A 22,748-nucleotide genomic window follows, 5' to 3' on the forward strand; every position below is an offset into this window, starting at 1 on the left:
AGCAAAGAGGAACAAAAAACAACAAATTAGATAAAACACTTGAAATACATTTGACACAGAGGAGGTTCCAAGATGGCCGAATAGGAATAGCTCCAGTCTGCAGCTCCCAATGTGAGTGATGCAGAAGACGGATGATTTCTACATTTCCAACTGAGTTACTGGGTTCATCTCACTGGGGCTTGTCAGACAGTGGGTGCAGCCCACAGAGCAGGGCGGAGCATTGTCTCACCCAGGAAGCACAAGGGGTCAGGGAATTCCCTTTCCTAGCAAAGGGAAGCCGTGACAGATGTTACCTGGAAAATCGGGACACTCCCACCGTAATACTGTGCTTTTCCAATGGCCTTAGCAAACAGCACACCAGGAGATTATATCCCGCGCCTGGCTCAGAGGGTCCCACGCCCACAGAGCCTCGGTCACTGCTAGCACAGCAGTCTGAGATCAAACTGCAAGGTGGCAGCGAGGCTGGGGGAGGGGCGTCTGCCATTGCTGAGGCTTGAGTAGGTAAACAAAGCATGGGGAAGCTCAAACTGAGTGCAGCCCACCACAGCTCAAGGAGGCCTGCCTGCCTCTGTAGACTTCACCTCTGGGGGCAGGGCATAGCCAAACAAAAGGCAGCAGAAACTTCTGCAGACTTAAACGTCCCTGTCTGACAGCTTTGAAGAGAGTAGTGGTTCTCCCAGCATGGAGTTTGAGATCTGAGAACAGACAGACTGCCTCCTCAAGTGGGTCTCTGACCCCTGAGTAGCCTCGCTGGGAGACACCTACCAGTAGGGGCTGACTGACATCTCATACAGCCGGGTGCCCCTCTGAGACGAAGCTTCCAGAGGAAGGAGCAGGCAACAACATTTGTCGTTCTGCAATATTTGCTATTCTGCAGCTTCTGCTGGTGATACTCAGGCAAACAAGGTCCTGAGTGGACCTCCAGCAAACTCCAACAGACCTGCAGCTGAGGGTCCTGACTGTTAGAAGGAAAACTAACAAATAGAAAGGACATCCACAACAAAACCCCATCTGTATGTCACCATCATCAAAGACCAAAGGTAGATAAAACCACAAAGATGGGGAGAAACCAGAGCAGAAAAACTGAAAATTCTAAAAATCAGAGTGCCTCTTCTCCTCCAAAGGAATGCAGCTCCTCGGCAGCAACAGAACAAAGCTGGACAGAGGATGACTTTGACGAGTTGGGAGAAGAAGGCTTCAGACGATCAGTAATAACAAACTTCTCCAAGCTAAAGGAGGATGTTCGAACCCATCGCAAAGAAGCTAAAAAACTTGAAAAAAGATTAGATGAATGGCTAACTAGATTTAATAAACAGAGTAGAGAAGTCCTTAAATGACCTGATGGAGCTGAAAACCATGGCATGAGAACTACATGACGTATGCACAAGCTTCAGTAGCCGATTCGATCAACTGGAAGAAAGGGTATCAGTGATTGACGATCAAATGAATGAAATGAAGCAAGAATAGAAGTTTAGAGAAAAAAGAGTAAAAAGAAATAACAAGGCCTCCAAGAAATATGGGACTATGTGAAAAGAACAAATCTACGTTTGATTGGTGTACCTGAAAGAGACAGGGAGAATGGAACCAACTTGGAAAATACTCTTCAGGATATTATCCATGAGAACTTCCCCAACCTAGTGAGGCAGGCCAACATTCAAATTCAGGAAATACAGAGAATGCCACAAAGATACTCCTCAAGAAGAGCAACTCCAAGACACATAATTGTCAGATTCACCAAAGTTGAAATGAAGGAAAAAATGTTAAGGGCAGCCAGAGAGAAATGTCGGGTTACCCACAAAGGGAAGCCCATCAGACTAAAAGCAGATCTCTCGGCAGAAACTCTACAAGCCAGAAGACAGTGGGAGGCCAATATTAAACATTCTTAAAGAATTTTCAACACAGAACTTCACATCCAGCCAAACTAAGCTTCATAAGTGAAGGCGAAATAAAATCCTTTACAGACAAACAAATGCTGAGAGATTTTCTCACCACCAGGCCTGCCTTACAAGAGCTCCTGAAGGAAGCGCTAAACATGGAAAGGAAAAACCGGCACCAGCCACTGCAAAAACATGTCAAATTGTAAAGACCATCAATGCTAGGAAGAAACTGCATCAACTAATGAGCAAACATCAAACATCATAATGACAGGATCAAATTCACACATAACAATATTAACTTTAAATGTAAATGGGCTAAATGCTCCAATTAAAAGACACAGACTGGCAAATTGGATAAAGAGTCAAGACCCATCAGTGTGCTGTATTCAGGAGACATATCTCAAGTGCAAAGACACGCATAGGCTCAAAATAAAGGGATGAAGGAAGATCTGCCAAGCAAATGGAAAACAAAAAAGAAGCAGGGGTTGCAATCCTAGTCTCTGATAAAACAGACTTTAAACCAACAAAGATCAAAAGAGACAAAGAAGGCCATTACATAATGGTAAAGGGACCAATTTATCAAGAAGAGCTAATTATCCTAAATATATATGCACCCAATACAGGAGCACCCAGATTCATAAAGCAAGTCCTTAGAGGCCTTCAAAAAGACTTAGACTCCCACACAATAATAAGGGAGACTTTAACACCCCACTGTCAACATTGGACAGATCCACGAGACAGAAAGTTAACAAGGACATCCAGGAATTGAAATCAGCTCTGCACCAAGCAGACCTAATAGACATCTACAGAACTCTCCACCCCAATTCAACAGAATATGCATTCTTCTCAGCACCACATCACACTTATTCCAAAACTGACCACATAGTTGGAAGTAAATCACTCCTCAGCAAATGTAAAAGAACAGAAATTATAACAAACTGTCTCTCAGACCACAGTGCAATCAAACTAGAACTCAGGATTAAGAAACTCACTCAAAACTGCTCAACTACATGGAAACTGAACAACCTGCTCCTGAATGACTACTGGGTACATAACGAAATGAAGGCAGAAATAAAGATGTTCTTTGAAACCAATGAGAACAAAGACACATTGTACCAGAATCTCTGGGACACATTTAAAGCAGTGTGTAGAGGGAAATTTATAGCACTAAATGCCCACAAGAGAAAGCAGGAAAGATCTAAAATCCATACCCTAACATCACAATTAAAAGAACTAGAGAAGAAAGAGCAAACACATTAAAAAACTAGCAGAAGGGGCAAGAAATAACTAAGATCAGAGCAGAACTGAAGGAGATAGAGACATAAAAAAAACCCTTCAAAAAATCAGTGAATCCAGGAGCTGGCTTTTTGAAAAGATCAACAAAATTGATAGACCACTAGCAAGATTAATAAAGAAGAAAAGAGAGAAGAATCAAATAGACGCAATAAAAAATGATCAAGGGAATATCACCACCGATCCCACAGAAATACAAACTGCCATCAGAGAATACTATAAACACCTCTACACAAATAAACTAGAAAATCTAGAAGAAATGGATAAACTCCTGGACACATACACCCTCCCAAGACTAAACCAAGAAGAAGTTGAATCCCTGAATAGATCAATAACAGGTTCTGAAATTGAGGCAATAATTAATAGCTTACCAACCAAAAAAAGTCCAGGACCAGATGGATTCACAGCTGAATTCTACCAGAGGTACAAGGAGGAGCTGATACCATTCCTTCTGAAACTATTCCAATCAATAGAAAAAGAGGGAATCCTCCCTAAATCATTTTATGAGGCCAACATCATCATAATACCAAAGACTGGCAGAGACACAACAAAAAAAGAGAATTTTAGACCAATATCCCTGATGAACATTCATGCAAAAATCCTCAATAAAATGCTGGCAAACCTAAACCAGCAGCACATCAAAAAGCTTATCCACCATGATCAAGTTGGCTTCATCCCTGGGATGCAAGGCTGGTTCAACATATGCAAATCAATGAACGTAATCCATCATATAAACAGAACCAAAGACAAAAACCACATGATTATCTCAATAGATGCAGAAAAGGCCTTTGACAAAATTCAACAGCGCTTCATGCTAAAAACTCTCAATAAACTAGGTATTGATGGGACGAATCTCAAAATAATAAGAGCTATTTATGACAAACCCACAGCCAATATCATACTGAAAGGGCAAAAACTGGAAGCATTCCCTTTGAAAACTGGCACAAGACAGGGATGCCCTCTCTCACCACTTCTATTCAACATAGTATTGGAAGTTCTGGCCAGGGCAATCAGGCAGAAGAAAGACATAAAACGTATTCAGTTAGGAAAAGAGGAAGTCAAATTGTCCCTGTTTGCAGATGACATGATTTTATATTTAGAAAACCCCATCATCTCAGCCCCAAATCTCCTTAAGCTGATAAGTAACTTCAGCAAAATCTCAGGATACAAAATCAATGTGCAAAAATCACAAGCGTTCCTATACACCAGTAACAGACAAACAGTGAGCCAAATCATGAGTGAACTCCCGTTCACAATTGCTTCAAAGAGAATACCTAGGAATCCAACTTACAAGGTATTTGTGAAGGAACTCTTCAAGGAGAACTACAAACCACTGCTCAATGAAATAAAAGAGGACACAAACAAATGGAAGAATATTCCATGCTCATGGATAGGAAGAATCAATATTGTGAAAATGGCCATAGTGCCCAAGGTAATTTATAGATTCAATGCCATCCCCATCAAGCTAACAATGACTTTCTTCACAGAATTGGAAAAAAACTACTTTAAAGTTAATATGGAACCAAAAAAGAGCCCACATTGCCAAGACAATCCTAAGCCAAAAGAAGAAAGCTGGAGGCATCACACTACCTGACTTCGAACTATACTACAAGTAACCAAAACAGCATGGTACTGGTACCAAAACAGAGATATAGACCAATGGAACAGAATAGAGCCCTCGGAAATAATACACATCTACAACCATCTGATCTTTGACAAACCTGACAAAAACAAGAAATGGGGAAAGGATTCCCTGTTTAATAAATGGTGATAAGAAAACTGGCTAGCCATATGCAGAAAGCTGAAACTGGATCCCTTCCTTACACCTTGTACAAAAATTAATTCAAGATGGATTAAAGACTTAAATATTAGACCTAAAACCATAAAAAGCCTAGAAGAAAACCTAGACAATACCATTCAGGCCATAGGCATTGGCAAGGACTTCATGACTAAAACACCAAAAGCAATGGCAACAAAAGCCAAAATTGACAAATGGGATCTAATCAAACTAAAGAGCTTCCGCACAACAAAAGAAACTACCATCAGAGTGAACAGGCAACCTACAGAATGGGAGAAAATTTTTACAATCTACCCGTCTGACAAAGGGCTAATACCCAGATTCTACAAAGAGCTTAAACAAATTTACAAGAAAAAATCAAACAATCCCATCAAAAAGTGGGCAAAGGATATGAACAGACACTTCTCAAAGGAAGACATTTATGCAGCCAACAGACACATGAAAAAATGCTTATCATCACTGGCCATCAGAGAAATGCAAATGAAAACCACAATGAGATACCATCTCACACCAGTTAGAATGGCGATCATTAAAAAGTCAGGAAACAACAGGTGCTGGAGAGGATGTGGAGAAATAGGAACACTTTTACACTGTTAGTGGGACTGTAAACTAGGTCAACCATTGTGGAAGACAGTGTGGCGATTCCTCAAGGGTGTAGAACTAGAAATACCATTTGACCCAGCCATCCCATTACTGGGCATATACCCAAAGGATTATAAATCACGCTGCTATAAAGACACATGCACACGTATGTTTATTGTGGCACTATTCACAATAGCAAAGACTTGGAACCAACCCAGATGTCCACCAATGACAGACTGGATTAAGAAAATGTGACACATATACACCATGGAATACTATGCAGCCATAAAAAAGGATGAGTTCATGTCCTTTGTAGGGACATGGATGAAGCCAGAAACCATCATTCTCAACAAACTATCACAAGGACAGAAAACCAAACACCGCATGTTCTCACTCATAGGTGGGAATTGAACAATGAGAACACCTGGACACAGGGTGGGGAACGTCACACGCCAGGGCCTGTCATGGGGTGGGGGGAGGGGGGAGGGATAGCATTAGGAGATATAGCTAATATAAATGACGAGTTAACGGGTGCAGCACACCAACATGGCACATGCATACATATGTAACAAACCTGCATGTTGTGCACATGTACCCTAGAACTTAAAGTATAATAGTAATAATAAAAAATTTTTTAAAAAAGAAATATATTTGACACAAAGGCTTAACACCTTAATATAAAAAGAAATCAGGATCAAGCATGGTGGCTTATGCCTCTAATCCCAGCACAGGAGGACTGCTTGAGGCCAGGAGTTCAAGACCAGCCTGGGCAACATAGCTAGAGCCCATCTTTACAAAAAAAATTTAAAAATTAGTTGAGTGTGGTGGCATGCTCCTGTAGTTCTCACTGCATGGGAGAATCACTTGAGACTAAGAGTTTGAGGCCGCAGTGAGCTATGATGGCACCACTGCCCTCCAGCCTGGGCAACAGAGCTAGATCCTGTCTCTTAAAAAGAAAAGAAAAAGAAAATGAGGATATATACTCTCTGTAATAATATTCCAATTGTACCGGAGGCCCTATCCAGTGCAATAAGATGGGAAAAATATAAATGTTGGAAATGACATAAAAGAATTATCACTTTTATGAATGACATAATTTTCCATTTAGAAAAATCCAGAAGAGAATCAACTGAAACATTATTAGAACTTTCTTTTTATTTTATAGAATATTTATTTATTTATTATTAGAAGTTTAGCCGGGTTACCAAGTAGAAGATTCATATATAGAAATCAATAGCTTTCTTATGCGTCTGCCAAAATCAATCTAAAAGTGCAATTAAAACATTCAAAATAGCCATAGAATATCAAAATAGCCAATAGAATATCAAAATATACAGGAATAAACATGGAAAAGAAACACATCAGACCCATGTGAGGAAAATTATAAACTTTACTGAAGGACATAAAGTAAATTCAAACAAAGGGGAAGATACAGTATAAAGGTGTTGGTTTTCCCATAAATTAAAAGCTAAATTTGGGGAAATGCCTATCACATTGGCAATGTTATTTTTGTTGTTGTTTGTTTGTTTACCTTACAAGCTTATTCTAAAATTCATGTACAGGAAAAAATTCAAGATAAACAAGAAAATGGTGGTATGGAATGATGGGGACATTGTCAGTCTATAGAAAGGAAATAGAGGAGGCCACTGCATGGGAAAAGATACTCAACTTCACTAATAAATAGAGAAATGCAAAATAAGAAAATAACAAGGTACCTTTTTTCCCCTTAAATATCCTTAAATATTTAAATGATAATGTGAGAGGGTATAAAACAGAAATTCACAGATACTGTTGGTAGGAGTTCAATTGGTCCAGTCTTTTTCAAAGTCAATGCATTATTTCTCAACACTTTGTGCATTACGGTCAACCAAGCACTAACAAAGCAACTTTTCAGAGTCTATCTGCTCCAGAGGTGCAGGGAAACATGTATCCAGAGAGGCTGATCAAGCATGTTCATGTACCACTGTGTCTAACAGCAAAAACACTAGAAATGATTCAAATGTCTATTAAGATAATTATTTAAAACAGAGTGAATTTGTATTTGAGAATATAGGCAGCGATTTTTTAAAAAATCAGTCTATTCTTATAACTCTGCAAGAATTCCAAGACACATTATTAAGTATCAAAAGAAAGCTATAGAAGGCCAGGCGCGGTGGCTCATGCCTGTAATCCCAGCACTTTGGGAGGCCGAGGTGGGAGGGTCACTTGGGGCCAGGAATTCAAGACCAGCCTGGCCAAGAAGGTGAGACCTCATCTCTACTAAAAATACAAAAGTTAGCCAGTGTGGTGGTGCACACCTGTAATCCCAGCTACTGGGAAGGCTGAGGCAGGAGAATCGCTTGAACCCAGAAGGCAGAGGTTGCAATGAGTCGAGATAGTGCCACTGCACTCCAGCCTGGGAGACAGAGACTGTCTCAAAACAGAACAAAACAAAAGTTGTAGAATATTTTGCACTGTGTAACATAGTAATGTTGAAAATTTAATGTGTTATGCACATGTATATGATTGTAAATGCAGATTAAAAACAAGTAGTTAACTTACTTCTGAGGACATACAGGATTGGAGATGTGGTGAAATCAAGGAGGACTTTTGTTTCCTCTGTATGGTTTGAAATTTCAGAATGAAAATGTGACCGTATATTAAGGATGTACTTTTCAAAACTCCCCAAAAGTAAATGTGGCCATCTGAAAAGTTTATTTACACATGCGTATGTCATCACATATTCATTTCACAAGGATTTGAATGTTTTTTGACATTATAAAAATCATAAAAGTACTTTAAAAATTAAATAGTAGTGCTGGATCAGAAAACATACTTTTAGGATGTCTGATGAAATACCAGTATTACAAAATTCATCAAAAATCTTCTGGGAGGATTAGGACTCCAGTGAAGAAACAACCTTTTTGTCAACAGTGAACCTTACTTTGGGCTTCTTTTTCAAAACCTCTGTATAGCTTCGCTCAGGAAGAAATGTAAAAGTGTTCCATATCTCTTTATAGCATCGTGGAAAGCGTCTGAAGCTTGAGACCACCACGGCTTCTTTATACACGTATGATATTTGGTTATTTGAAAAACCATCAAGACAAGATGGAACATAGTCACATGCCCAGAGATTAAAATTTCTTGAAATGTGTTGCCTCTTATCTGGAGAGATCTTCTTACGTCCCAGGCCCTGGAGAGAAGAATTACAAGATTAGAAGGAAAATATTCAAGGTCACATAGTTCTTTTTTTTTTGAGACAGAGTCTTGCTCTGTCGCCCAGGCTGGAGTTAAGTGGCACGATCTCAGCTCACTGCAGCCTCTGCCTCCCAGGTTCAAGCAATTCTCATGCCTTAGCCTCCTCAGTAGCTGGAACTACAGGTGGACGCCACCACGCCTGGCTAAGTTTTTGTATTTTTAGTAGAGACGGGGTTTTGCCATGTTGCCCAGGTTGGTCTTGAACTCCTAAGCTCAGGCAATCTGTCTGCCTCAGCCTCCCAAAGCGCTAGGATTACAGGCGTGAGCCACCGTGCCCAGCCTCAGTCACATAGTTCTGAGGTCTTTCTTAAAATCAGTTACTTGACATGTATATGTTTAAATAAACACTATGACAACTGTCTCAAGGTCTCCTTTACCAACCTGTTGAAGGTTATGAATTGACACTCACAAAACCCTGGCAGGGTTCTGTTATTGTCCTCACAGTCTTCTGGTGCCACCAAGGTGCCTGGGCTTTTAGAGACATGGAAGGCAGAACCAGAGAGAATCCAGCCAGAAACAGACTGTTAGCCAGCCTCAATCCTAGGGACCCAGGTAGGTTCCCTTCACTCCCAACACCCCCGACCCTCCCTGCTCCCCAGCACTGAGCTGCCCCCCAGCACTCAGTGGGACCAACGATGACCCTTTCTCTGAAAAGTCTGAGGAGGCTGAATTCTTTCCCAACCCTAAGGGCTCCCTGAAGGACCCAGCACCTTTGGGTCCTGGCCCACAGGCTTCCTCATTCACTCTCAGCACCTTACGTGTGAAGCTGATAATTACTGTGTACTCAAAATTGTACCTTCTGTTTGCTCACAACTAGATGAAAACTAAGAAAGAAAACACTATACTGACATGAGTGACTGAGAGGAAATGGACATTACATTACATAGACTTCACATCAGTAAAGTGAGGTTTCTGTGATGAAGGGTCTGTGTCAGATTCGCAGCAGGAGACGCAGGCCACATTCCAATTAGAGTAATTCGAGGACAGTCTATAAAGGGACTGTCTACATACATGTGGGTATGTGTAGGGACACCCCAAGGGGCTGTGCAATGGCTCCAGGACCGAGGGGACTGGGGAGGAATGTACTCCACATAGATCAGCCCACGGAACCAGAGTAGGGAGAAGAGGAGAGTGGCACTGGAGGGACAAGTGTATGACATGGGGCACAATGTCCAAGTCAGCTTCTAAAGAATGACTTGAGGATACTCCAGCAAACTGAAAAACAAGTAAAAGAAAGGCATGATGAAAATAGGGGAAAGAGCTTCAAGGAAAGTAGCGAGTAAAATTTATGATGAAGTCTAAATGCTTGCTAATAATGTGACTACGAAATGTACTGAATTGTGCAAATTCACAAAATGGAAAGGAGGGAGGGAAACAGAAAGAAAAGAATCTGCAACTGAAATTCCGGGATTTCAACTTGATTAGGGAAATCAGGGCCACATCTTTGAGCTCCCGGCTGAAGTCCAGGAATGGCACCTACAGGACTTGGGGGAATACAACCTGGCCACCAACACAGCAGCCCTGGAACAGGAAGTAAGTGAGATAAAGCATTCTGGAAGGCTTACCTTATTCTTGGGGAAAAGCTATAGTTATTAATTTTTTTTTTTTTTAGCATCTTTTTTTTTTCTTTTATTATTATTATTATTATTATTATTATTATTATTATACTTTAGGTTTTATGGTACATGTGCGCAATGTGCAGGTAAGTTACATATGTATACATGTGCCATGCTGGTGCGCTGCACCCACCAACTTGTCATCTAGCATTAGGTATATCTCCCAATGCTATCCCTCCCCCCTCCCCCCACCCCACAACAGTCCCCAGAGTGTGATGTTCCCCTTCCTGTGTCCATGTGTTCTCATTGTTCAATTCCCACCTATGAGTGAGAATATGCGGTGTTTGGTTTTTTGTTCTTGCGATAGTTTACTGAGAATGATGATTTCCAATTTCATCCATGTCCCTACAAAGGACGTGAACTCATCATTTTTTATGGCTGCATAGTATTCCATGGTGTATATGTGCCACATTTTCTTAATCCAGTCTATCATTGTTGGACATTTGGGTTGGTTCCAAGTCTTTGCTATTGTGAATAATGCGGCAATAAACATACGTGTGCATGTGTCTTTATAGCAGCATGATTTATAGTCCTTTGGGTATATACCCAGTAACGGGATGGCTGGGTCAAATGGAATTTCTAGTTCTAGATCCCTGAGGAATCGCCACACTGATTTCCAGAAGGGTTGAACTAGTTTACAGTCCCACCAACAGTGTAAAAGTGTTCCTATTTCTCCACATCCTCTCCAGCACCTGTTGTTTCCTGACTTTTCAATGATTGCCATTCTAAGTGGTGTGAGATGGCATCTCATTGTGGTTTTGATTTGCATTTCTCTGATGGCCAGTGATGGTGAGCATTTTTTCATGTGTTTTTTGGCTGCATAAATGTCTTCTTTTGAGAAGTGTCTGTTCATGTCCTTTGCCCACTTTTTGATGGGGTTGTTTGTTTTTTTCTTGTAAATTTGTTGGAGTTCATTGTAGATTCTGGATATTAGCCCTTTGTCAGATGAGTAGGTTGCGAAAATTTTCTCCCATTTTGTAGGTTGCCTGTTCACTCTGATGGTAGTTTCTTTTGCTGTGCAGAAGCTCTTGAGTTTAATTAGATCCCATTTGTCAATTTTTTTATACATAGAGTAATATAGTGTTAATGTAATTATTAAATATTTATACTTGAGGGCAAGTACTCATAGAATATCAATAGAAGTCAGAGTGAGCAAATAAATTCAATCAATCTAGCAAAGTCAGGAGAGGAAGAAAAAAAGAAAAATATAAGCATAATAAATAGGAAACATGAAAGTGAGATGGCAGAAATAAAACCAAAAGCATAAATTGTCATAATAATGTGAATGGTCTAAATTCTCACATAAAGAAATAGATTCTTCGATTTTTTTTAAAACTCTGCTGCATTCTATTTATAATAGAAGACAAACGCAAAGCAAAATGACTACAAATTATGAAGACGAAGGAATGGGCCATAACATAAAGAACAAACATTAGCAAAAAGAGAGTAATAGTGACAATGCTAGTATCATAATGTAGATAGAATTTATGGCTAAAGGCATTAACGCATATAAAGAGAAACACTTCATATTGATAAATGACAAAAGCCACCGTGAAAATAAAACAACAAAAATTTTTGATGCAGAAAGATACGGTATTAAACTAGATAAGGCAAAAAAACTTTAGAAACTCAAGAATAATCTTAGAAGCAGAAACTGACAGATCAATACAAAAATTAAGACAAGGATATGAAAGATTTAAATAATTCACAGTCCTAAATTAATAAATATAAAGAACTTTGTAACCAACAGGGGGGAATATATATTATTTGTAAACAGCCACAGCACACTTGTTAATCACACACAAGACAACAAAGATAATCTCATAATTCAAAAAGTGAGAATCTTAGATTATACTCTTTGAAATTTACCATAACCCATAAAACTAGATATTAGCAATGAATAGATTATTTCTAAAATTTTTAACCATATAGATAATTCAAAACATTCTTCCGGTTTTTTTAGGAAAGGGAAAAATTAAAAATCAAATCATAGGCTATTTGAAAGCAAATAATAATGAGACCTTAATTGGAAAAACCTTTGGGATGTAGACAAACCAATAATCTAAAGACTACTTATAGTTTTAATAAATCATTAACAAAAACAATTGCAAGTATGTGAACTAAACATTCAACAGAAAAAAAAATTTAAAGGAACCACAAAATAAGACTATTTTGAGAGATGTTATACTGTACATTTGAAATGAATTAGATAAATTTTAGGCAAATATGTATCAGCAAAATCTACCCAAGAAGAGATAGAAAGTTTGAATAGATTAATAATCAAGAAAGAAAGAAAAAGTAATAAAAAAACTTACTCTAAAAAATATACCAAACCCAAGTTATTTCGTAGGCAAATTCTGTCTAACCTCCATTAAACTGAAAATCCAAATGTTGTATAAGCTATTCCAGAACATATAGAAAGTTGGAAAGCTTCCAAGGCTTTCTAGAAGACTATCATAACCTTGGCAAAATACAAGTGGTATAATCCTGTTTATATCATTAACAAATATACATTTATGTGTGTACATTTGTGTGAATTGGAAAAATTCTCAAATTTTACCCACAAAACCATTACTAGCAGTGAATCATCAAGGCCAGATTGTGAGGAAGGAAAATAAGGGTGTGAATTTATTTTTAATTTTATACAATTCTGTATTATTTCAGTTTTTTAAAGGACATATGTTGCTTTGGTTATTTAAAAAACAATATCAAGCACTCCATTTACAGAGGCAGGCAAAGTGGGTATTCTGGTTCTGTTTTCAACATTCTGCCAGAAGAAAACCAGATTTTTGGGGTTAAGGCACTTCTATTTAGTTAAGACATTGTAGTCTAGAAGAAAGAGGGATTTGGGGCAAATTGTTTTAACTTTACTGGATCTCAATTTGCTCATCTCTAAATTGAGATGATAAGTGTAATTAGCCTGTAGGATTGTTGTGAGGATTGAATGCAATAATATGAGACGTTGGTATATGGCAGATGCTTTATAAATGGTGGGCCATTAATAACATCTTCATTATCATGGCCTTTCAGGTTCCATGAGGATTTGCAGATATCACTTGATACAGCTTTCTACCTAATAGGTTTCTCTGTGCTGTGCAGTCTGGTAGCCCCTAGCCACATGTAGCCGTTGGGCACTTTAAATGTGAGTTGTCTACGTTGAGATGTTACATAAGTGTAAAACACAAACTGTATTTTAAAGACTTGGTTTGGAAGGAAGAATGTAAAGTATCTCGTTAATTTTTTATATTGATTACATGTTGAATGGACAATTTGGAGAATTATTGAGCTAAATAAATTATTTTTGTTTGCTTGAGATAGGATCTTACTCTGACACCCAGGCTGGAGTGCAGTGTTCGTGATCATAGCTCACTACAGCCTTGAACTCCTGGGCTCAAGTGAACCTCCCGCCTCAATCTTCTGAGTAGCTGGGATAACAGGCATGCACCACCACACCTGGCTAATTTTTTAATGTTTTGTAGACACGGGGTCTTACTATGTAGCCCAGGCTGGTCTCAAGCTCCTGACCTCAAGTGATCCTCCCACCTCAGCCTCCCAAAGTGCTGGGATTTCAGGGGTGAGCCACTGCTCACAATAAAATATATTATTAAAGTAAATTTCACCTGTTTCTTTGTACTTAATGTAACCACTAAAACATTTAAAATTATGCATATGGTTTACACTACATTTCTATCACATAGTGCTGTGTGAACCATCATTGTATGAGACTTCATGTTCTCCAGTAAAGGGGAACTCACCACCTGCAGAGAAAAGGCAACTCCAGTTACAAGGAAATCCTTCCTTATATTATGTAAGCTCCTCCTCCTTCTGACCTTTCCTCGCGGATCCTGGCTCTGCTATCCAGAGATACGCATAACAGTCCCTCCTTCCCATGGCAGATCCTCACAAGAAAACTCGCAAAAGAGACAATTTATGGGAAGGCACTTGGAGAAGGATGAAGCGCACATACACCTAGGCAGAACACTGGTGTAGATATTGAAAGCGGCGTGGAATTCTGAGAGCTTCGAACATTTATTTTTTAATCTGTTATGAGTCTTGTTTAAGACCTCGCTTTGTTTTGACCTTGTTCCAGTTTTGAGGCCAATCCTCTATCTTCAACACACCCCAGAAAATCAAGATCCCTTGTGTTGTTCCCTGTTTTATTAATAATTTGGAAAGAAATACTCACGGAGTCAAGGTAGCATCCAGAGTTCTCCAAGCTGTGCCGATTGTCATGCACGGAGAAGGGGAACTGGTTATTCACTGCTTGCTGGAAAAGTGGGATGGAAGGGAAAGAGCACACATTAGAACGCTGCACGCTTTCAGAACTGGGATCGGGTGATGTGGAAGGAAGTTGGATGAGGCAAAGCGACCTCTAAGAAAGACAATGAAACCTGGCCCGGGAGATGGAGCAGACACAGGAGGGGGAGGATATCCACGTGCTCATCAGCGCTGGGCTTTGAAACCCCACCTTATTTCCAGCTTCCTGAAAGTCATAAAAATTCTCTTTCAAAACACCTTATTTGGGTGCAAGGATGGAAAAGTGTACAGGCTCATGGAGCCAAAAACCGGGAAGGACTTTGGAGGTCGCGTAGACCAACTCTGTCATCTGGCCAGTAAGGGTCCCAGGAGATGAGATCCCTGGCCCAAGGCCTCGGGGGGACCCTGACAGGTATGAAATGGACCCTGGCTTCTCCTTTGTGCCACTGCAGGGCCTTGTTGCTCAGGAACTGGCCAGGGAGGCAGGAGGTGCATGTTAATGAGCTGTGGGCTGGAAGGGGGTGTTGTTTCTTGTTTGTGGAGGAGCCTAACTTGATTGTCCATAGCAGGAAGTAGTTCCTGCTGGAGAGCACCAGGGTATAAGGTGGGGATACTACCAACCCTTAGGGGTCCAAGGATAGTTAATGCGCAGTTTCTTACAAGGAAGAATTGTTTGGCCCAACGTGCCAGCTGTGCTGCCCCCTGGGAGGTCCACAGGCGCACAAGGCTGTGGCCAGTGTTCAGGACTCACCTTCTCCCGGACTTTGTATATGGGCGGCAGCTTCCCCTCCGCTTGCCGACGCAAGTGTGGACCCTGGGGCTCTTTTGACGTAGCACTGGTGATGGATTCTGGTGTCTTTTGCGTTAGCCCGATGTGAGGGAACTGGAAGAACAGCACACGCCTTGATTAAAACCAGACACATTTGAATCTACAAGCCAAGTATCAGGGCTTCCTTTGTACAGTGATTAAAATGCAATTTGGGTGCTTTTGGCATGCAATGGAAATGGCATAATTTTTGTAATTTTCAAATATTCTTTCCAAGACAAAAAACATTGTAATGGCCCAGAGCCATCACTGCCGGTTGTTTCAAGTTACAGAGGCCACCCCTGCTGAGCTGGAGCCTGGAAATTTTTCCATAGCCTGGTAAGGAGGGTGTGGTCGTCAGTGAGTGAGCAGACACATTCTGAGAAGACAGAAATGTGTTATTTGAGATCCTTCCTGTGGTCAGGTAGCTCCCAGTACTGAGGACCTTGGAGCCAACCCACGTTTATGGAGATGAGCCAACCTCCAGCAATGTAGGTATGAGGTGGCCCTAAGACCACGGGAAGGGGAGAAACAGAGAGTCCCAAGTGATTCTCCACTGGAAATGTGGGATGGTAGAGGGGAGGTAACGTCTAGGAGGGAAAAAGAGGGGGTAGAAGGGTGTGAAGCAAGAAAAATGAGGACAGTGAGGATTATCTAGAATGTGTCCTTGCAATCTCCCAACAAAAGCCTGAGAAGGAAACAGGACTGGGCAGAAGGGGGTAGTCCCAACAAGGGACTCTGTTGACCCGGCTGGGAGCTCTGGACATTGGGTGACCACTCAGAGTTGGGGAGAGGGGACCCAGTCTCTGTGCACCAAGCAATGAGGCATTGGATTTATTCCTGGGCTACCCCCAGAAGAGGGCGTGACCCTAGGGAGGCGGCTCTCTTCAGCCAACAGATCCGTAGGTGTGGGCAGTGAGGGCCATGCTCCCAGCAGCCAGAGTGATGAGTCTTTCATTCCTGAAGGGGGATGTGGCTGGCTCTTCTGGCGAGAGAAACTCACCCCAATGTTATTTGAATGGCACCTCTTAAAAGCCACCCCGGCAAAGTGAGCTCTGAAGCAGGACTCTCTAGGAGGAAATGAATGGAAATTAAAAAGACAAGACCCAATTCAATGAAAATTCCCATAAAGGGAGAAGGAAGCATAATGTGGTTGGGTCAGAGGCTGGACATTCAGAGGTCCTGAGTCCAGCCCCAGCTCTCTCTCCTATCTCCTAGGTGAGCCTGATGAGAGAGACTAAACTTTCTCAAGCCTCGGTTTCCTTATCTGTAAAATGAGAATAATAATACCTACCTGATATGGTAGATTTGATACAAAGAGGAAATGTATACACTCCAATAGTGTGAATAGTTTGCAAATGTTTTTGGCTAAATAGCCATCACATTTTCATTATCCATTGGTCAACTGATGAACACTTAGGTTGATTCTATGTCTTTGCTATTGTGAATAGTGCTGCAATAAACATGCAAGTGCAGGTATCCCTCAGATATATTGATTTTTTTTTTAGTAGATACTCAGTAGTAGCATTGCTGGATCAAATGGTAATTTCTCTTTTTAGAGTTTTGAGAAATCTCCATACTATTTTCCATAGTGGCTCTACTAGTTTACATTCCCACCAAAAGTTTATGAGTTCCCTTCTCTCCCCATCCTCGCCAACATCTGTTATTTTTTGTCTTTTTAGTAATAGCTGTTCTGACTGGGATAAGATGATATCTCATTGTGGTTTTTATTTGCATTCCCCTGATGATTAGTGACATTCAGCATGTTTTCATATGCCTGTTTCCCATTTGTATGTCTTCTTTTTTAAATTTTTTAAAATTTTTATGTGTACATAGTAGCTGTATATATTTATGGGGTACATAAGATATTTTGATACAGGCATACAGTGTGTAATAATCACATCAGGGTAAATGGAGGATCCATCACCTCCAGCATTTATCATTTCTTTTGTTACAAACAATCCAATTATACTTTTAGTTTAAAATGTACAATAGATTATTATTGACTGTAGTCACCCCCCTGTCATGCTATCAACTACTAGATCTTATACATTCTAACTATATTTTTGTACCATTTTCCATCCCCACTTCCCTCACCGCTACCTTTCCTAGCCTCTGATAACCATCATTCTACTCTCTATGAGTTCAACTGTTTTAATATTCAGCTTCCACAAAGGAGTGAGAACATGCGAAAAGTTTGTCTTTCTATGCCTCGCTTATTTTACTTAACATGTCCTCCAGTTCCATTTACATTGTTGCAAATGACAGAATCTCTTTCATTTTTATGGCTGAATAGTACTTCATTTTGTATGTGTACCACATTTCTTTATCCATTCATCTATTGATAGACACTTAGGTTGCTTCCAAATCTTGGCTATTGTGAATAGTGCTGCAATAAACATGGGAGTGCAGATATCTCCTCAGTATACTGATTTCCTTTCTTTTGGGTATATACCTAGCAGTGGGATTGCTGAATCACATGGTAGTTCTATTTTTAGTTTTTTGAGGAACCTCTATACTATTTTCCATAGTGGCTAATATGGTTTGGCTCTAATATGGTTGTCCCCATGCAAATCATCTTGAATTAGAATCCCCAAATGTCAGAAGAGGCGCCTGGTGGGAGGTGATTGGATCATGGGGGTAGATATCCCCTTTGCTGTTTTCATGATAGTGAGTGAGCTCTCATGAGATCTGATGGTTTAAAAGTGTAGCACATCCCCCTTTGCTCACTGTCTCTCCTGCCGCCATGTAAGATGTGCCTTGCTTCCGTTTTGCCTTCCGCCATGATTGTAAGTTTCCTGAGGCCTCCCCAGCCATGCAGAACTGTGAATCAATTAAACCTCTTTTCTTTATAAATTACCAGTCTCAGGTAGTTCTTTATAGCAGTGTGAAAACAGACTAATACAGTGGCTGTACTAATTTATATTTCCACCAGCAGTGTACAGGTGTTCTCTTTTCTTGATATCCTCACCAGCATTTGTGATTGCCTGTCTTTAGGATAAAAGCCATTTTAACTGGGGTGAGATGATATCTCATTGTAGCTTGGATTTCCATTTATCTGATGATCAATGATGTTGAGCACCTTTTCATATAACTGTTTGCCATTTGCATGCCTTCTTTTGAGAAATGTCTATTCATGTCCTTTGCCCACTTTTTAATGGAAGTACTTGGTTTTTTGGTTGTTGTTGTTGTTTTTTACAGTTGAGTTGTTTGAGTTCCCTGTATATTCTGGATATTAGTCCCCTGTCAGATGAATGGTTTGCAAATATTTTCTCCCATTCAACAGATTGTCTATTTACTCTTTTGATTGTTTCATTTGCTGTGCAGAAGTTTTTGATTTAATATAATTCCATTTGTCTAGTTTCATTTTTGTTGTTTATGCTTTGGAGATCTTAGTCATACATTTTTTGTCTAAACCAAGGTTCAGAAGAGTTTTCTCTAGGTTTTCTTCTAGTGTTTTTTACAGTTTCAGATCTTATATTTAAGTCTTCAATTCATTTTGAGTTGATTTTTTTACATGGTGAGATATAGGGGTCCAGTTTCATTCTTCTGCATGTGGCTATCCAATTCTTTCAGTACCATTTATTGAACAGGGTGCTGCTTCCCTGATATAAGTTCATAATGGCTTTGTCAAAGATCAGTTTTCTGGGTTCTCTATTCTGTTCCATTGGTTTGTGTGTCTAATTTTATACAAATGCCATGCTGTTTTGGTTACTATAGTCTTGTAATAAGTGATGCCTCCAGCATTGTTCGTTTTGCTCAGGATTCCTTTGGTTATTCTGGTTCTTTTTTATTCCATATGAATTTTAAGATTGTTTCCTCTAATTCTGTGAAGAATGACATTGGTATTTTGAAAGAGGTTGCATTGAACCTGTAGATTGCTTTAAGCAATATGGTCATTTTAATGATATGTCTTCTGACACAGGAGCATGGGATATTTTTCCATTTGTTTGTGTCATCTTTAATTTCTTTCATCAGTGTTTTATAGTTTTTCTTATAGAGATATTTTACCTCCTTGGTTAAATTTATTCTTATATATTTTTGTAGCTATTATAAATGAAATTGCCTTCTTGATTTCCTTCTTAGCTAGATTATTGCTGATATATATAAAAGCTACGGCTTTTTGTATGTTGATTTTGTATCCTGCAACTTTACTGAATATATTTATCAAATCTAAGTGGGGTTTTTTTTGGTATTTAGATTTTTCTAGATATAATATCATATCATCAGCAAAAAGAGACAGTTTCACTTCTTCTTTTCCAATTTGGATGCTTTTTATTTCTTTCTCTTGACTGATTGCTCTGGCTAGGACTTCTAGCACTACGTTGAATAGGAATGGTGAAAGTGAGAATCCTTGTCTTGTTCCAGTTCTTAGAGCAAAGGCGTTCAACTTTACTCCATTCAGTATGATGTTAGCTGTGGGTTGGCTGTATATGGTCTTTATTATTTTGAGTTATATTCCTTCTATGTCTAGTTTGTTGAGAGTGTTTATCATAAAGGGATGTTGAATTTTATCAAATGCTTTTTCTGTGTCTATTGAGATAATCATATGGTTTTTGTCCTTCATTTTGTTGGTGTGATGTGTCATGTTTACTGATTTGTGTGTGTTGAAGCATCCTTGCGTCCCTGCTATAAATCCCACTTGATCACGGTATATTATCTTTTTGATGTGCTGTTGCATTTAGTTTGCTGTTATTTTGTTGAGAAATTTTGTATTTATGTTCATCGGGGATATTGGCTGTAGTTCTCTCCCCGCCCCCGCTCCTCCAGCCTTGAATAGCTATTTATTGGCAGTGTGCTGGAAAGGGTGATGGAGTTAGCATTCACAGACGACACCACACACCACTGTCACGAGGGAGGCAAGAGCATGAGCAAGCCAACCTGGAGCCCCAAGGAGGAGGCCCCCTCTTTAAGAGAGTAGGGATGGGGCCTGGAGTGTTGGGGACAGCCTGGGAACACCTCCGCTTAGTAGGTATGGTTAGAGATGAAGAGGGACTCGCTAGCAGCAGCCCCAGCCTGACTGCTCGGGGTGTACTTTCCTCGACAGGCCAGGCTGTTGGCCATGGCTCACTTGACTCCTCCTGGGCAGCCTTCAGGTTCTCCTTCTTCCTTCCCCAGGCCTTCAGGGCAGAAGCTTGCAGGCTCAGCCGTAGGAGAAGGTCACAGGGGGCACTTGTTAATGGCTTTGAAGTTGATGGATGCCTCCTCCTCATTCTGGCCTCCAGACAGGAAGGTGATCCCAGGGACAGCGGGGGGCACTGTGCGGCGCAGCGTTGTGATAGTTGCCATGGCAATCTCCTCGTGAGAAAACTTCTGGATGCAGGGATGGCCTGGGGTGACCATGTTGGGGTTCAGCAAGATGCCTTCCAAGATAGATGTGTTGATCACTCAGAGCCTCATAGACAGCAATCAGCACCTTGTTGGTCACACAGTGGCAGCGCTTCAAGTCATGGTCCCCATTAGGGAGGATCTCAGGCTCCGCAATGGGCACAATGCCATTCTGCTAGCAGATGCTGGCATAACAGGCCAGGACGTTGGTATTTTCCATGATGGCAAGGGCTGAGGGGGTGTGTTCCCCAAACTTCAGAACACAATGCCACTTGGTGAAGTCAGCTCCATCCTTCTTGTACTGGGCACAGCACTCAGACAGCCCATACAACCCTTGGGTGGTGGTCTCGCCATTTGTCCCTGCAAGGGGGACCACGCCCTTGTCTACCTTGATGCCCCCAACACCACCCTTGGATATGATAACTTGGGGGAAAGGACGCCCATCATCCTTCTTCTGGTAGAGTGTCTGGTGGAAGAGGATGACGTCCCCGATGCAGGGGTTCACGCAGTCGTCAGCTGTCAGTAGCAGCTGATGGTAGAAGCGCCGGTTCTCTTCGGTGTTCTCAGCGCCAAGGGACTGCAGCTGCTTGGCAATGCTCCCAGTGGACTCATCTGCAGTCAGGATGCCCTCACCCAGTGCCACGATGTGGTGAGCGATGTCAGACAGCTCCTTCTTCTGCTCCAGGGTCAATGCTGGATATTGGTACGGCATGGTGCTGGTGGTGGCAAGTTCCAGTGCTTCAGAGGAAATTTCTTCCTTGGAAATCCAGACGGAGGCCCTTGGTTGTCAAGAGAAATAAATCTTTGGCCAGGGATCTCCTAAAATAACTGAGAGTCTGTGGACACAGTGTGGTTGGGGCACCCCTGCATACCCTGTAGTTGTCTTTTTTTGTTGTGTCTATCTCTGGTTTTGGTATCAGTGTGATGCTGGTTGGCCTCATAGAATGAACTAGGGAGAATTCCCTCCTCTTTAATATTTTGAAATAGTTTCAAGACAATTGGTATTTGGGTTTTGTTTGGTAAAATTCAGCTGTGAATTCAACCAGTTCTGGACTTTTCTTTGTTGGGAGATTTTTTTTTTTAATTACTGATTCAGTCACTATTCAGCGTTGCTCTGTTCAGATTTTCATTCCTTCCTGATTCAATCTTGGTAGGTTGTATGTTTTCAGGAATTTATTTATTTCCTCTGGGTTTCCCAGTTTGTCAGCATATAGTTGTTCACAGTAGTCTCCAATGATCTTTTATATTTCTGTGGTCTTACTTATAATGTCTCCTCTTCCATTTCTGATTTTGTTCATTTGGGTTTTCTCTTTTGTGGCTAGTCTAGCAAGGAGTTTATCAATTTTGTTTTTTTTTTTTTTAAAGAATCGACTTTTAATTTCATTGATCCTTTGTATTTTCTTTTAGTCTCTATTTCATTTAGTTCTGGCTCTGGTCTTTATTATTTCTTTTCTTCTGCTAATGCTGGGTTTGGTTTATTCTTGCTTTTCTAGTTCCTTGGAGTGCATTGTTGATAGTTAATTTATGTAATCTTTCTACCATTTTTGATGTAGGTATTTATTGCTATAAATTTTCCTCTGCTTGGCCGGGCACGGTGGCTCACACCTGTAATCCCAGCACTTTGGGAGGCTGAGGCAGGCGGATCACCTGAGGTCAGGAGTTCCAAGACCAACCTGGCCAACGTGGTGAAAACCCGTCTCTACTAAAAATATGAAAGTTGCCAGGTGCAGTGGCTAACGCCGGTAATCCCAACACTTTGGGAGGCTGAGGCAGGCGGATCACGAGGTCAAGAGATCGAGACCATCTTGGCCAACATGGTGAAACCCTGTCTCTAATAAAAATACAAAAATTAGCTGGGTGTGGTGGCGTGTGCCTGTAGTCCCAGCTACTCAGGAGGCTGAGGCAGGAGAATTGCTTGAACCCAGGAGGCGGAGGTTGCAGTGAGCAGAGATCAC

The 22,748-nt window shown here is 40.7% G+C and overlaps 1 protein-coding gene and 1 pseudogene across 2 annotated transcripts in view; both read right to left on the reverse strand.

Annotated features, from left to right (window-relative positions):
• TEX36 (testis expressed 36) overlaps window positions 1–22,748 on the reverse strand; it is a 103,082-nt gene that overhangs the window by 66,419 nt on the left and 13,915 nt on the right. The window contains exons 2-4 of one of the 2 annotated variants that reach the window (XM_054435524.2): window positions 15,412–15,543; window positions 14,590–14,670; window positions 6,893–8,722 (exon numbers count right to left, since the gene is read on the reverse strand). In XM_054435524.2, coding sequence (XP_054291499.1) covers window positions 8,426–8,722; window positions 14,590–14,670; window positions 15,412–15,543 — 510 coding nt within the window. In that variant the 3' untranslated portion in view covers window positions 6,893–8,425. Of the gene's footprint in view, window positions 1–6,892; window positions 8,723–14,589; window positions 14,671–15,411; window positions 15,544–22,748 lie in introns of those variants that run through there. The other variant, XM_054435526.1, reaches the window with a different exon arrangement.
• On the reverse strand, window positions 20,431–21,654 carry LOC129006150 (fructose-bisphosphate aldolase A-like; annotated as a pseudogene).

This window comes from Pongo pygmaeus, chromosome 8 (genome assembly GCF_028885625.2).
Source record: "Pongo pygmaeus isolate AG05252 chromosome 8, NHGRI_mPonPyg2-v2.0_pri, whole genome shotgun sequence".
NCBI classification, from domain to species: Eukaryota; Metazoa; Chordata; class Mammalia; order Primates; family Hominidae; genus Pongo; species Pongo pygmaeus.